This window comes from Phytophthora sojae, assembly GCF_000149755.1.
Source record: "Phytophthora sojae unplaced genomic scaffold PHYSOscaffold_1, whole genome shotgun sequence".
Classification (NCBI taxonomy): Eukaryota; Oomycota; class Peronosporomycetes; order Peronosporales; family Peronosporaceae; genus Phytophthora; species Phytophthora sojae.
Window position 1 is genome coordinate 5,454,928 of NW_009258115.1, and position 15,576 is coordinate 5,470,503.

At 53.9% G+C, this 15,576-nt stretch overlaps 3 protein-coding genes across 3 annotated transcripts; 2 read left to right on the forward strand and 1 right to left on the reverse strand.

Annotated features, from left to right (window-relative positions):
* Nucleotides 1–3,489: 3,489 nt before the first annotated feature.
* Nucleotides 3,490–5,178, forward strand: PHYSODRAFT_248508 (hypothetical protein; the record flags this gene model as incomplete). The annotated part of the gene is made up of 2 exons (XM_009517097.1): nucleotides 3,490–3,814; nucleotides 4,247–5,178. 2 exons carry the CDS (start codon nucleotides 3,490–3,492, stop codon nucleotides 5,176–5,178), a joined length of 1,257 nt encoding a protein of 418 aa, XP_009515392.1.
* A 7,255-nt stretch (nucleotides 5,179–12,433) lies between these two features.
* PHYSODRAFT_470205 (hypothetical protein) lies at nucleotides 12,434–13,030 on the forward strand (the record flags this gene model as incomplete). The annotated part of the gene is made up of 1 exon (XM_009517098.1): nucleotides 12,434–13,030. A coding segment is annotated over one exon (597 nt), but the record flags the coding sequence as incomplete, so codon positions are not given.
* A 155-nt stretch (nucleotides 13,031–13,185) lies between these two features.
* Nucleotides 13,186–13,893, reverse strand: PHYSODRAFT_321805 (hypothetical protein; the record flags this gene model as incomplete). Its single annotated transcript, XM_009517099.1, has 4 exons — nucleotides 13,186–13,380; nucleotides 13,477–13,584; nucleotides 13,645–13,680; nucleotides 13,756–13,893. The coding sequence occupies 4 exons, from the start codon at nucleotides 13,891–13,893 to the stop codon at nucleotides 13,186–13,188; spliced, it is 477 nt and encodes a 158-aa protein (XP_009515394.1).
* Nucleotides 13,894–15,576: the final 1,683 nt, after the last annotated feature.

Consider the following 15,576-nt stretch of genomic DNA (forward strand, 5'->3'; position numbering starts at 1 on the left):
GGCTTGGTCGCCCGGCGCTTCGTCGTGCAGCCCGGCTGCACGACAGCATGCAAGTTTTTCCGGTGCGGGACGTTTGCAACCATCCGCACCGCCTGCAGCGTCGGCACCCGGAGCCGACACGCCATCTTCACCTCGACGCCTGTTATTGGCGGAGCCCTCCATTACGGAGGGTGCGTCGGCTCCCCGAGCCGACGAATCAAATTCGTCCAAGCTATCGACTCCCGGAGTCGATGCGACTTCAATACCTCGACGCCAACCATTGGCGGAGACCCCCATTACGGAGGGTGCGTCGGCTCCCCGAGCCGACGAATCAAATTCGTCCAAGCTATCGACTCCCGGAGTCGATGCGACTTCAATACCTCGACGCCAACCATTGGCGGAGACCCCCATTACGGAGGGTGCGTCGGCTCCCCGAGCCGACGAATCAAATTCACCCAATCCATCGACTCCCGGAGTCGACGGCGTTTCGTCACTTTGGCTCTTATTATTGGCCAAAATTGATCCAATCAGATTCGCGTCAGCCTCCACGGCTGAGGCGGGTGACTCGCCTGCGTCATCCGTGCCCCTTGAGGTTGGAGACGCTTCCTGATTCGCTGAAAAGCGGGTGCCGACCTCCGAGGTCAACACATTTTCTTCATTAGCTGTCGGCGGCAACTCCGACGCTAGCTGCTATTGCGCGCGTGCTCGCGCGCGCCCAGGGCGCTCCGGGACAGCGGCATTAGGCACTGTCTCGAGTGGGGAGTTGCGCGCACCTGTCGGTGCGTGCGTAGCGGCAACAGGGCCATCGCTCACTGTTCCGCTGTCGCGACCGAAGCGCACGAGAGTGCGCTTCTCCCAATCGATGACCGGATCATGGCGTGCAAGCCACGGCATGCCCAATATAATGTCAAACTTATCGTCCAGATCCAGGACGATAAAGGTCTCGGCAAACTCTTGATCTTCATACGTGAAGCGCACGCGTACCATGCGCTTCTCGGTCTTCACGACGGCACCCGTTGCCAGTCGTACCTCCAACATACTTCGAGGTATCTTTAAACCCTCGGAGTCAAGCCTTGATAGACTTCGCAGTCGGACAAAGTTCTTCGACGCACCAGAATCTACCAAAGCACGGAGAGAACGGCTTGCTCTCATCGAGTTCACATTCAGGATGACAAGGTCAGGCTTGTCATCTTGGTTCTTGCAGTGAGAACGAATCTCACTGGGGGCTGCAGTCCTCAATGTCGCGTGTTCAAGGTTGACACACGGAACTGCATTACCAGTAGGGCGCCCCGCGCCTACTGGCGTCCAGCGTTTTTTGTTTGGTAGCGACGGTGCCCGGCACCGCCGCGATAGCCACCCTGCTGGTGCACGGGGGCCGTGCACTCCCGAGCAAAGTGACCGACTCTACCGCAACGGTAGCATCGCACATTGTTTCCCTGCGACTGCTGGGGTCCAGCAGTTGCAGCACTCGAGAGGTCCGTGGGTTCGGGGCCTCCCGTCCTCACTACGAGGCGTGGCTGTGGCCTCGGCACATGTGCATGCAGCTTTGCCTACCGCAGGCTAAACTCCTCCTGCATTGCAAGAGTAATTGCAGCTTCGAGAGTACTCGGGTACTCACGAAAGAGGTAGGTCTTCACAGGCCCATCTCGTAGCCCCTTTATGAACGTGACGACCTTGGTCGCCTCATCGATCGGATTGGTCACGATGTTCGAGACCAAGTACCGTGCTCACTGAGCGTAAGCATGGACATCGTGCTTGCCCTGCTGCAGGTCGAGGAACTCCGCCCTCGACCGGAACTCGTTTTGCGGTGGCTCAAACGCTTGTCTGAGCTCTTCCTTTAAACCCTCGTACGTGCTAAAGCACATAGGATCCGAGAGTCGGCGTCCATACGCCCAACTTCTTGCGCATCCGCCAAGACATGACATGGCGAACGCAACCTTCGACAACGGGTCGACGATACATCGAGCCGCAATGGCTGTGCCGAGTTCGACAAGCCAACGGAGGAGAGGTTCACCCTCTCTTCCGACGTAGTTGCTCACATTGAGTTTCAGTGATTGCACGCGTGGTGTCGTCCCGGATGACACCGCGGTAGTAGCAGCAACATCGCGTTGCTCCTTCAGGATGAAACCCAGAGCAACACCGTGTTGCTCTGTCGGCGTTAGCGTACGCAGCATCGTAGCTACAGCCGCCTCACCAATGACTGTTAACAGTCGTTGGAGGGCCTCCCACTCTGGATCCAACAGGTGGGGACAGTCAGCGCGTGCAACGTGAGTTGCAGGCGTAATGGAGCTTTCCATGGGCACCTCTGTATCCATGGGAAGGTTCTCAGCTCCGCGTTCGTGCGGTGACGTACGAACTCAGGTAGTCGGTCGTTGGACGGACTACAAAGTGCTACCAGGTGTAATGGGCCTACTTTGGCTCACTATTTTAGCTTACACGTGCGCGCACGTGTGTGAGGAAGCGTAGCGTAGCTTAAACTAGAGTTAATTAAACTCGGGCCTCCGAGTATAGATTAATCTAAATAAACGATCCAAATAATGTTTTTGGGTTAAAATGAGAACTGCTATTTTTGTTTTATGTTTCTGACTTCCTCTAAATGTAATATTCTAAGATAGGAATCTGCCAACAGCTGGTTGGTAGAATTCCAATGCTACGCATGTCGCTCATTGGCTAAAAGATGCTGCTTTCAGCCAAAAGGAATCCTAAGTCTCAATGGACCACCCGTCGGGGTGATCGTAAATGTATGTAGCATTTGGTGTGTCTACACCAAGGTCGAGAAAGTCTTTCGAACCTCTAACAGACACGACGTCTGTTAGAGTTTCAAGTGACTGTAGCCACTTGTGCGTGTAACCCTGTTACACCCAACGCCAGACATCTTGGGTCCCAGACAAACTTCGCCCAAGCCCAGGGTCTGAGCGGAGCTCCGTCCAGACCTCGGGCTTTGCTTCCTTCGTCGCACGGGTCGTGTCCGACAGTTGGTGATCCAGATCCATCACGGTCATGACGCACTAGAAGTCTGCTTGGTTGACACGGGTCAGCATCCTGGATTGATACGGGTCAGCTTGACATGGGTTTGGTGGCGAAATCCACTGAGCCTTTGCACAACCGACCCTATGAATGACGGGTTCACGGAGGTCATTTCTGACTTGGACCCGGTACCCATAACCCAGATGTCCCGCACTGCCTCGTCCCATGACCGTCCGATCTTGCCGAACTTGTGGAGTGTAATCCCAAGCCATTTGCAAAATTCCAGTCAAGTGCAGAGACCGCGGTGGCAACTACAAGAGCAACGTGTGCTCCGCCCCCGCAGTCACCCGCACGTCCTCATCCGCGTACGCCGCTTCCAGTGCCTGGTGCCACGCATGGCGGACCAGCAACACGAGACGCCACCGGCAGGCGGAATAAATCAAGCTCCAACGTAGCAGCTCCCGCAACGCTCCAGGCCTCGTCCAGCGTGTCGTTGGCTGTCTCTACCGCGCCCGCGGCCTCTGTGCCATTGCAGGTGCATCCATGGCGTCTCCAAGCACCACGTCGGTCCTCAACATTGCCGCGACCAGCGTTCCGACGCCTGCAGGCACGTGTTCCCTGTCGGCGACCTCCAGCGGCACGTCGATGACTATGGTGCCTGTTACGACGGGTCTTGCGGCTTCGACGGCTGTTTACGCAGCCTTGAACGACGCTGCGGTGCTCATGCTACGCCCGGCGCCCTCCGTGCCTTCGATCAGCGCGCTGCAAACGGCTTCGACCACTACACAGAGCGCGCCAGTGACTAGCACAATTTCTGGACTGCTACAGGCTGTCGAAGCGTCGCCCTACCGGACGGAGCCTGGCCAGCGTCTGCCATACGAGCCCTGCCTGACTCCATGATACCAGCTCACGCCTCCAGGGCAAGTCGTCGTACCAGCCACGCTCGAAGATCTTGGCGATGGCGCACTCATGGCAGGCTTGTTGCAGCCTCTCTCAGTCCCTCCGCCAGACATCACTGATCCTCGCATCCGGGAGGCCTTGGGTCGTGAGATGATTCCTCTCGCTCAGTGCTTCGGCGTTGGTCAGCTCGCTGCAAGGTCGTTCCCACGGTGCGCTTTCTTCAAGGCCTCGAGCAGAGCGTGGGCAATTCCTTGACCTCTGGAGCTGCTGGGTTTACAGTGAGAAGCCACAGCTTCGCTCAGGCCCTGAGGCGTCAGAGCGAGGCTCACCAAGCTGAGCTCCAGCGCCTTCAGAGCAATCACGCCGTAGCAGCTCAAAGGGCTGCTGCTGGAGGATCTAGCGGTCAGGTCACGAACACCACGGGCTGTTGCGGAGATCCAAAAGCTCCAAGAAGACCTGGAACGAGCGAACAAGCTGGGCGCTCAATTTGCTGCAGAGAAACTCGATGCGGATGATGCCGTCAGTGAGGCTGCGCTGAAGATCACTTCGCTCGAGTGTGAGCTCACCGGGGCTCAGAAACGCATCGCCGAGCTCGAGGCTCAGATCTTGGACTCCAGAGCGTTTGATCCCGGCGCCCTCTATGACTTCTTCGTCAACAGCAGCGCTTTCAAGGGCAACTGGCGACGCTTCCTCGAGTTGCTGCAGCTGTACCGGACAGGGAAACTCGTTCCGACTGGCTATCGCACCACGATTCAAGTCTCTGCGCGCGATCTGGAATTCGAGGACTCCGATCCGTATATGGCCCAAGCTGCTCAGCCCAGCGCTGCTTCGGCGCCAGCATCTTCGTCTTCGGGATCCGCTCAAGCGACTACGACTACGACCAGATCGTCTCTGTCGGCCACCCCTTTGCATACGCCGCTGATGCTCAGCCTGGACAGGTCAACTTCCGCGGGATCCAGTAAAATTCGACGTAAAGCGCTCAAGTCGCTGCCACTGACTAAGGCCTTGGATCCAAGCAGCTCGAAGAAATCTGGCGGGCTGAAGATCCAGACAAGTGCGCCCAGCTCGTCAGCCGCGCTGGAGACTGTGGACTTGGCCCGCTCGGCCTCCAGCACACCGAAGGTCAAGACACCGATGATCAAACCGTTCACACAGCAAATTGCGGTGCCACGCCGCCCGACCAAGTTCAAGCCTGAGCGCAAGAACGCCAAGAAGGAATCTCCCAGCGCTCGTTCGGACCTGGACGCAGCAAAGGCTGTGCCCAACCAGTTCAGCTGGGATGGCACTCGCCCAGACGTCCAAGAACTCATGCTGGTTGGCGTGGCGTTCTAAGATGCAGTGGATGATTGTCAGGCCGGGGGCCTGGAGTCAGGTTGCAGCTGCGTCGAAGTACTTGTCTGGGACGTACTGCATACACGGAGTACCATCCAGAGCCTCCGAGTACATCGCTGAAGTCAACATGTAGATCAAGTTCTTCTTGCCGAACTGATCGTGGAGCATCTGGTCCTTCTGGACTTCGCAGTACCCTGGCGAACGCTGCCCAAGAAACCAAGCGCAAGCGACGATGACTCGGATTCCTCGTTCATGTATGTACTGTCCTCAGAGGGCACTGATGACGACGACGGCGACCAGAGTTACCACGGGTCGAAGGCCAAGGCTCCCAGCTCCATCAGCACCAGATCTCAGAGTTCTCCAGCAGGAAAGAAGCGACAGCTGAGTTCGACGTCTTCTGGGGGCAGCTCAGTGACCAAACGCCAGCGCTCAGCCACAGGGACCTCCGTGACCTCAGCTGACCCTGAGCCAGACGAAGCTGAGACTCCTGAGGAAGGTGTCGACAATGGCATCATCGAAGCTCCTAAGAAAGGAAGCTGGTTTCACAACGGCATCCGAGTCCAGAAGCTACGATCGGTTTCCCAGCTTACATGCCGTCCAAGACTGGGATCGAGCAGCTCCACGTGCGCATCGAGTACGCGTATTATCTGGAGCTGCTCAGATCAGACGCCTGGGATGACATGTGGGATGGCCGAGTTGACTTCCTTGTCATCCACACGTATGCAGAACTCACTCCTGAGATGTGAGAAGCGGTCGTCGTAATTGCTGGGTTTATGAGTGCTTGGCGTCGAGCGTATTGGGAGCGACTCCACTGGTAACCGTTTCCGTCCAAGATCGACTACGTTCAGCTCGCGAAGGAGCTGGGCCTGCCAGAGCTGACTACCGTCTACCGAGACCGCAAGGACGGCGCCCAAGAGTTCGAGCTTCGTCGTAGGGAATTGATCGACCAGCTCAAGGGCGTCAATGGTTACTCGGGTTCGAGCTCGGACTCTGGGCTGTGCCCAAGGATCCGTGTCACTGGATTCTCCAAGACCCAGATCTCAAGATCTCGCTGGCTGACCAGCTTTTCAACCTGGACGACCAAGAACCAGTTCGCGCACAGTGGACCACCCGCCGCTCGGACAAGCCGTTCGAAGCGATCATCCCGCCTGAGCTCAAGCCCAAGAGCAGAGCCAAACGAGAGGTGTGAAAAGGCTCAGTGGATTTCGCCACCGAACCCATGTCCAGCTGACCCGTATCAATCCAGGATGCTGACCCGTGTCTATCAAGCAGACTTCAAGTGCGTCATGACCGTGATGGATCTGGACCACCAATTGTGGGACACGAGCCGTGCGACGAAGGAAGCTGAGCCCGAGGTCTGGGCGGAGCTCCGCTCAGACCCTGGGCTTGGGCGAAGTTTGTCTGGGACCCGAGATGTCTGGCGTTGGTATCCCAAGTATGAGCTGAGCCCGGAACCTGAGAGAAGCTACGCGAAGTCTGAGCTGAGCCTCGAGTGCGATGACCGGAGTCCCCGCTCAAGTCGAGAAGCTGAGCGGAGCCGGGTGGAGTTTGAGCTCAACCTCCCCAGTGGCTATGGAGCCGTCGCCCAAGATGCCGAGCTGAGTCGAGGAGCAGGCGTCCGAGCGGGGCCATGCCGAGCCCGAGTCTAGCTTCTACTGTGGTCATAAAGTCTTCACCCAAGTCGACAAGCTGGGCGAGGATCGGAGGTCTGAGTGGGGTGAGGTGGAGTCCGAGCTGAGCCTCGAATGTGATGACCGGAGTCCCCGCTCAAGTCGAGAAGCCAAGCGGAGTGTTGCAGATCTGAGCGGAGTGGCATGGGCCTGAGCAGAGTTGTCAGAGTCCAGTTGAAGTGCCGGGTGAAGAGTCGCTGAACTTAAGTCCAGACAGTGGTACTGACGGCGAAGTGGGTGGTACCGACGAGTACACTCATACGGTGTGTCAGCCATGAGCCAGCCTACATTGGGTGCGACCGCTTAAGATCGCGGACACTCAAGCGGATCTCAACGGCCTCCAGCGGCTCCAAGACGACGCCCGCCGATGTGGAGCCGCCGCATTGGCCAATACCAGAGATTTCGGGTGGATTTTCAAGGGCGCCCGGTAAGCATACAGCCGACGCTCTTCGCGCAGCCAGTCAGTGTGTACCCAGGAGGATATTGCGCCCCCACTTAGTGAGTCCTAGTTTGTGCATGTGTAAACATTTAAACAGAGTTTGTTTTGCCCCGAAGGACGCAAGTGGCGGAGGCCTTTGACCAGAAGGTGTCTTGGCGATCACCCACACAAATTCAAGCTAACATATCAACATTGCCAGAGCGCGACGGTGCGACAGCAGTACGGTTATTTCATATTACTGTTACAGCTTAGGGTGTATTTCATATTTTCGGGTGGAAGGTGATCCATTCTGAGGTTTAGGCAGGGTAATTGTATTGTGTGCTTGGGGACATTGGCGTGCCCCGGTGCATTGTGTGATTATTAGTATCGGTTCATTGTGGACCTGGTGCGCGGGTAGTCCCAGGGTGTATGTGAGTGCCTTGGATTCGGACTAGGCTCAAACCGAGTCACTAACTCCAGACCGGGTCGCTGCTTGACTCGAAGAGAAGAAAGGAGAAGCTGGTACGAGCCTCGCCCAGGCTCAGAGAAATAAAGGCGAACTCGGCCCAGACCCAGGCCGACCGGGAAAGAAGGGGTGTTGTGGTTCTGAGCCGGAACCAAAGAGAGGAAGTGGAGGCTGTATTGTGTGTTGTGTCGTGTTCATTAAGGAAAACCCGGGGCATTTCGGGCTGTGGACACGTGCGGACTGGGACTTGCCAAGTGGGGAGCAAGTTTCGCCTGGGAACACCTCTGGAGACCTTCAACATCGGCAGCAGCTGGTGTGGCCGACGCGAGTCTGGGTCTACAGCGTAGCCATGATCAAAAGAACCGCCAAGAGATCGAAGAATGAGGAACACACGCCTCGCCCGACCCAAGTCGACGCTGAGCCAAGAGTTCTAGCGGCCAAGCCTAGCGAAGTGGAGTGGGAGTGTTCGCTCAGTGGAAGGAGCTGAGCGGAACTCTTGCAGCGCTAAGCGGGGCTGAGCCGAGTGGTGCAAGAGCTGAGCGAAGACCAAGGTCGAGCGGTCTAGCAACCTGAGCCTTCAAAAAGCACGGGCGCTTCGTCACACGTGGTGCACGCGCCCGGATCAGGGATACAACTTTGGACGGACAAGCTACAGTCATGTCGACCGCTGCTGATTCGAAGGAAACCAAGGCTGGAGGTGAGAAGAGCGAGTCTTCGCTTCGGCGAAGTTTGAGAGTGGCTGGAGTCCCAGCCGAGGTGGTGCCGACGGAGTCTGGGACGCCCAGGCCGAGAAGATCGACTACGGGAGCCCGGACACCCAGTGCTGACGTCAGGCGAAGCTGTGCTAAGCGCTGAGCCAGAGGTGCGACCAACGCCGGGAACCGCTGTGCCGCCGCCAAGTTCGCCCAAGACGAAGAAGTCTGAGGATGAGCAAGGTGGTGGAGCGAGTGCTCAGTCGAGTGTTCGTGTTGGTGAGAGACCAAGCCTGGGAGAGCCTGCTGTGATTCGAGCGTTGACGCCGCGCAGGACTTCTAAGGCTGCGACAGCGGCTTCTCAGCCGCAAGGGGCTAGCCCGGAGCCAACTGCTGCGGATCTCCGCAGTGGCCAAGCCGAGGGTGGTGCACTGAGCGTGCTGGGAAGTCAAGAGACGCAGCTGCGAGCTCAAGGTGCTGCTGGGACTGGGACGGGCCCGGTCCAGTTTAGCTTTACTCCGGGAGCTGGATTTTTCGGAGCGTCAAGTGGTGGTGGAGCCTGATCAAGTTCACTCTGGCCGGACCAACGCCCCTACCGAAGGCAGAGAGGTGTTCCCGAAGGAGTCGAGGCTGACAGCCGAGCCTTGGCCCAGCTGTCTGATCTGTCGGGAGTCGAGATACTCGCGCACGGCCGGACCCAGTTCGAGATGCGGGTGTCTGTGCCCGCTGGAGCCGTGCACCCGGTGGACATGGCCTACTCGCCATGTCATGGAGGCTACAATCTCTGGGGGTTCATCCGAGCGGTGGGAGCTACGGCCAGACACCTGATGCCTGTGACTCGGTCGCCCGCCGCGAGATGGCTGAACGTGTTCCATGCTGAACGTCGACGCATCCCTGATGTCTCCGACCTGAAGGCAAAGCACGTCGCGCTGAGACTGATGTCGCCCATTGCATGCGTCGCCCTGTTGCAGACGATGCTGCATGAAGCTGGCTATGAGTTCCTGAACCACGTCCCAGTGTGGCACACGCTGTCTGAAGTTGCTGGAGTCCCGGACTCGCAGATCCGGTTTGAGATTGAGCGCATTGCCCGATTCGTCGGAGCGGAGCTTAGTGCCTGGAAGGCTGCGGTCGGGTCAACCCATATTACGTGAGGCCGACCTCAGACCCTCAGCTGATGGCTGCTCAAGCTGCTGAGACTTAAGTTGGATTCCCTCTGGACAAGGATGGAGACGCGATCATAGAAGAGGACACTCGGCTGTTCCTGGGGCCCGAGGTCGTGATGCGCCTTCAGCTCACTGGTCTCAGACTCGGAGTCCGGTCTCAAGTGTCGAAGGCGAGTCGTCTCGAAAGCGTGCACTGCTGGCGAGGTCTTCTGTTGGAGGCTCAATCCCGAGCTACCACGAGTCTCGCGAAGCTCCTGCTGATGCTGCGCTCGGGTTCCGCAATAATTGAGTATCCAGCATGGTTGGTGTAAGCTCTGCTTTTGGCATCTCTTTGATGGTCACAGATGAAGGGGGAAACCTGTCTGGATTAAGTTCCTCTGGTTCCTCTCTGATTTCTATGACTGACTACATGGTTGGGACTGGGACGCACATGTCCATGTCGACGGCGACGGTGATGCGAGGTTCAGCTACGACGATGTCCCGCTGCTCATTCCCGGGAATGATGATCTCGGTCACACCTCAGCTTACTCAGGCTGGTCCTGCACCGGCCAAAGCTGGGCAGAGGCCGTATCTACCTGAGCATCCAGCCCAGATACCGCTGCCAGGCAGTCCTGAGTCCAAGCGTCCAGCCCCGACGCAAGCTGAGATCCGACAAGTGCAGCCCACGGGGTTCCGGTTCACGCATCCATCGGTTGTCGGTCTCTCTGGGACGCTGCTGATCTGACCGCCTTCGTTGTGCAGGTATGATAGCACCAGCGTTTTGGGAACGAAGCTGCAATAGAAAATACGTACCGTTGTAGTGGTACAACCGGTGAGCATACAAAAATGGGGTGCGCGATTAACGCGTCCAACTACTTACCGCATTGTAGAAGTTCCATAGCCGTCTTGGCCTTCGCAGCCGCAGCATCTGCATCTACCACTGTACAACCAAGTGTACCAAGTTTGATTGCTTCTTTTCAAAGGCATTGCCAGTTCTCTCCAACGAATTGGTACTTCAACTCTTGGGTTTGGCAAACCCACCGTGGTGATTCTACCTTCTCCTGCTCGTTGGATTAGGACTCCACGGATTTAGTTTTAACTTTAGTTATTTTGTAGTTAGTAGAACGGTTATCAACAACTAGCTAATCAACGTAATTTTATTCTTTCCTGCCTTTGAAACGTGCGCTGATGCCCAGGCAGAATTCTATATTTCTTAGATTGCATGGTGTGCTCGGAAACTTACAGGCGGCGAAAAAACAGAAACAAAATACGCGCATTCGAACATTTTGCGCTTCCAGGCTAACTGCCCAACAGAACTTGCAAGTTAACCCGATGAAGCCAGCAATTTGCTTCAAGTTTGATAAGTTAAGACTGAGGTCTAGCAGATCTCGATCGCGTGTAGGAGTTGGATACACCGGGTGTTTGTCCTTCGCGTTGACGATGTCCGCCCGGGCTTCCTCTCTCACAGGAATCCGGGGCGTACAGAAAACGTAGGAGCATTCAAACTCTGTTTGATAAAACATGGTGCAGCCGCACACAGACTTTGTCCGGATCGCCTGAATATCTAACAACAACAAAAACTCCCAGCTTCGATTCGTCCAAGTGTGTTATTGCCATTTATCTAGTATTAAACTGAACGTGCCGCATTCATGTAGCATTAGGATGATCTGAACTAATATTGGTAACAATGTACTTTGAAGTTGTTTTAACAAGAACAGTATAAAGTAGAAGATTATTCTACAGTAGTAAATGGGCTCGGTGGATCTCTGCGGGTCGCAATGTAGTTAAGGCAAGCTTAATCATCCAAAGTCGTCGTAGATAAAATGCCTAAGCGAGTGTAGATTTTTAATAGCCCCACACGAGCCATTCATATCTCGGTTGATTTGAACTATACTTCTCCCGATTTCATACACGGTCGTCATTCTTTTTGCTGTAGCTTTTAGCCTTTTCTCCGGAGAATACATAACACCAGGTGCAGCTCTTTTGAGTTTCCGCTGAATGAATTCGTTCGCCACCGTATAGGACGTCACCGCATTGCCGGCGGATAGATTTGGCTTTGGATAAAAATATGTTGAATGAAAAAAAATCAAGCTATACTTCCCATCTTGGATCGCATAACCTTAAAAACGTTAAGTAGTTTATGCGAAGTTTTAGTGGAATGTTTTATCTAATCCATCCAGACACATTCCAATGAGTGTGGGGATTCACACAATATCAGCCTGCCGACAATTTAAGTCACGGCAAACTCAAGTGACAAAAAGATTTTCAATAAATCTCTATGGATGCAGAAGAAAATCTGTGTCTGAAAGAGGAGGGTATCAGTTATGACCCAGGACTGAACAGATTGAATCGATAGCTTTAACACTAATGAAATGAGTGAGTACTATGTTGAGTGCTCTGGAGCCGCATGCAGTTTAATACGATGCAGTGATGTGGTAATGACACCAGTTGTGCTCAAGGTCAGCATCGAGGTTTGTAATTTTCACAGACGCCATTACAACGACGAACAACGTACATGTACATAACGTTATCTGTGCAATAGCAAGAATTGCATTCTTTCGAACAATAAAATGTTTGTGCTGGAGCTCCACTCCTCTGGTGGCGCCTGGCATCAATCTAGAAGGAAAAGAAGCTCCGAGGCAAATAGGCATCTATCAAAAGCTGTAAGTGTAATTCAGAGGATTCTATTGAGTGCTGTATGATGTTGTGTGAATGTTGTTTGATGTCATCCGCACGGGGGTGAAGTGACGAATGTAGCGTGAATATCGTTCGATGTCATCCAAAAACCTTCCCCAATCGACAGTTCTTCGAACTGCGAATTCTGCCTACTCACCAGGCGTGATGTGCGCGCGAGTGAACGTCAGCTAAATACCGGGGAGATTACAACGGCTGGGGTGTCCATGCTGATCGAAGAAGCGAATATTCAAGTGAATGACGTGTTTCTGGATGCTGGTTCCGGCGTGGGAAATGTTCTCGCTCAAATCGCTCTGCAAACGCAAGCATTTCGTGTGGTTGGTATTGAGATCCAACGTGACCTGGCCGCTAGAGGTATGGAGCTGATTGCGTCTAGGGCATCGCGCTTTCCACACTTGCTCAAGATCAGCGTCGTCACCGCAAACATCCGCAATATTGCTGAAGGCAGCGATACTGTTATCAGTGCTGATCCAGACTCGAAGTTGGCTCAACCCAGCTCCCTTATCAGCTCCGTCACCCTTTTATGTTGCCACGACACTGTGTTCGAAGAAGATGTGGTTTTGGCAATGCGTGCTTTGTGCATGAAGCTACCTCATCTACGTCTGTTGGCGCTGACAACACGAGTGTGTCCGTGGCATCGTAATACGTGCCGAAATTCGTTTTGCAAGCGGTGGAAGTTACTGAAAACAATTCAGGTTCCGATGACTTACAGCAGCTCCCTTCGGGATTTTCACCTGTACGCAGCTGAACCAAGATGGTCGATGCAGTAACTACGATCACTACGCTACCATTGCCGCCGAGGGTCAAACCAACAACTATGTATTAATTGCATGAAAATCAATCACAACTCTAATCAACTTCGACCTGTAGTTGAGTTTGACAGCGTAATGAAGCCGCTGTCGCCCCATGAGCTATCATACGAGGTCTAGAGAACCCAATACAAGATGAAGTGTTCGTAGCGGACGAGCTTACTCGAGTCGACGTACGGCGTCGTGGGCTCCGTAACCAGACCCCAGCCGACCTTGAAGACTCCATGCTTCAAGCCGCCGTTGTATCTGTCGTTCTTGGAGTCTTGCCACACCCCGCTGTCCCTGTCGTGCTCTTGGCGTCCTCCCTGCCGCTTGTTTCAACCGTCGTGCCTTCGGCATCGCGCTTGGACATTCGCTGTGGAGTCGACTCGCGTTAGGGTGAAGTGTCAGCACCCACATGGTTTCACCAGCGGTGGGGGCACGTAGCTTAGGTGGGCGCAGATGCGCAAGATCGTCTCTTGGCTCAACTCCTGCCGGGAGTAGCCGGTGAACAGCTCGTCCTGAATGTAATACTCCTACATCACCAGCATGAGCCCCTAGATATGAACGCCAAAGCTGCCAAGCCGCCGCCTTACCTTGTGGGGGTTGAAGATGGTGTCCAGCTCGCACGCCTATCGAGCCTACAACATCTCTCAGCGTCAGCCTCCCTTCTGCTAAAGCTCCAGTAGCCCTGACGCCTCACGTACATTGCCGAAGTAGCGGTCGGGCTCCTCCACGAACAGAAGTGTCCAGGCCTCGATTGGAACAACTCGGTCTTCGCAGTGGCACTGGTAGAGCCGTACTCGTAGCTCCTCGACCAGCGTACCTCGAGCGAGCGAAGGCATCTATAGAAGGCAATGATACAAGGTAAAAGAAAGTTAACATTAGTGAGCGGTGCATCCTATCAACTCGGAATTTTACCATAGTAGAGAAGCGCTAATCCTTCACGGGCACCTGGCAATCTGCGGGTATAAATGCTTGTGCGGTGGCCAATGGTGGCGCGGAAGCCCGTCACCCATGCCCATCTACCTTTCCCAAGGTGAGAAATCCGCAAACAGATCGCATTGGCCAAAACGCTGTCGTCGGGACCTTGAAGAGTCGCAGTTACCCTAACCACCTGTATGGCTTGAGCCGGCACTTTCCACCGAGGTTTTCTTATCCCAGCAAAATCGGGATAACGGTCGCCGGTGGGTTATAGGATGGTACAGATTTGGCCTGCGTACAAATCCTAAGTTCCCTATAGTTTGTGTCATACAAAATGTATCTGTTGGCTCTGAGGTCACTTGGGTCACTATTCCAATGTAACCCCGTTACAATTTCGGAGGTCGCCTCTGAGTCGAGTATCGATGCACAACTTCTTTGGCTTTAAAAAGAGGCTCATATGCAATCTTATCAACCTTTATTTAAAGTGAAATGCTCTGCTACTCCTCATTCGAGCTTGGGATTCGTTTCTGTCATTTTGAGTTCTTCGTGCCCAGCTAAAACGTCGAGGCACTTGTCTACGTATTATCGAACTGAAAACACGTGATCAGCACGTAAAGCGACTCAGAAGAGGACGTACAACACTTCTTAATCACAATAATAAACTTGATACGCGTTCAAAACTAGTTATAAGTCACATGGCAACGTGCTAAACTAAGGCATCCGAGTGAGGGCAATCAGACTTTGTCGAGATATTGTCACATCGTCAGGCTGACGACGTCAGCATTTTATCGAGTTGCTGACACATCGTATGCGGAAAATCAGAATGTAACCTTAATGTAACCATAGTGTAGCTCACGCAACTTTGGCAGCATTTCATACTCAAAACATAACCTCTGCATTGAATCTAATCATTATAACTACCTGCTTCCATGAGCCTACACGTACTTCATTCTTGTACAACGAACTATCCTTGATGTATCTCCTTTTGTTTGTACCCCTGGTGTAACCTAGTCAATCGTCGGATAAATAGTCGAGATATGCAACCGTACAATTTGGCGAGATGTTCGAAAGTCTTGAAACAAGGAAACGTAGATGAAATGACAGTCCTTGTTGATCGCGTGCCAGACGCGTTTCGGCCCCTGCCGAGGTCTCTTCAGTGGCTTTACCAAAAGGAAAGTGAGCTCTATTCTACCAGTTCCGCTACCTACAACCTATCCTAACCAGTCGATATTCTACGTTACTGGGGCGTAATTACACGAGGTAAAAACATCTCGTAAAAAGCACAGTACTAGCGAGTTGGTACTTCAACAGAAAGAATTTAATCGAAGTGCCCAGCGTCAAGTTGTAGAGAGGCACTTCCCAATTTCCGAGAGCCATAACTTAGCAACTACACAAGCCCCAGGGACTAGAAAGTCCTCATTATGTTCATACTTTTCTGTCTTTAACGTTCTCAAAAAATCGTGTAATTACGAATACATTTGAGGTAAGCTCAAACTTTCGAGTGACCTCCAAAACCCTTCGGTTTTTCGCCTGATCGCAATGGATGATCCGTGTTAAAAAGTATATTTTCGATGTCCCCTGAAATATTTCACGAAAAGGCTATT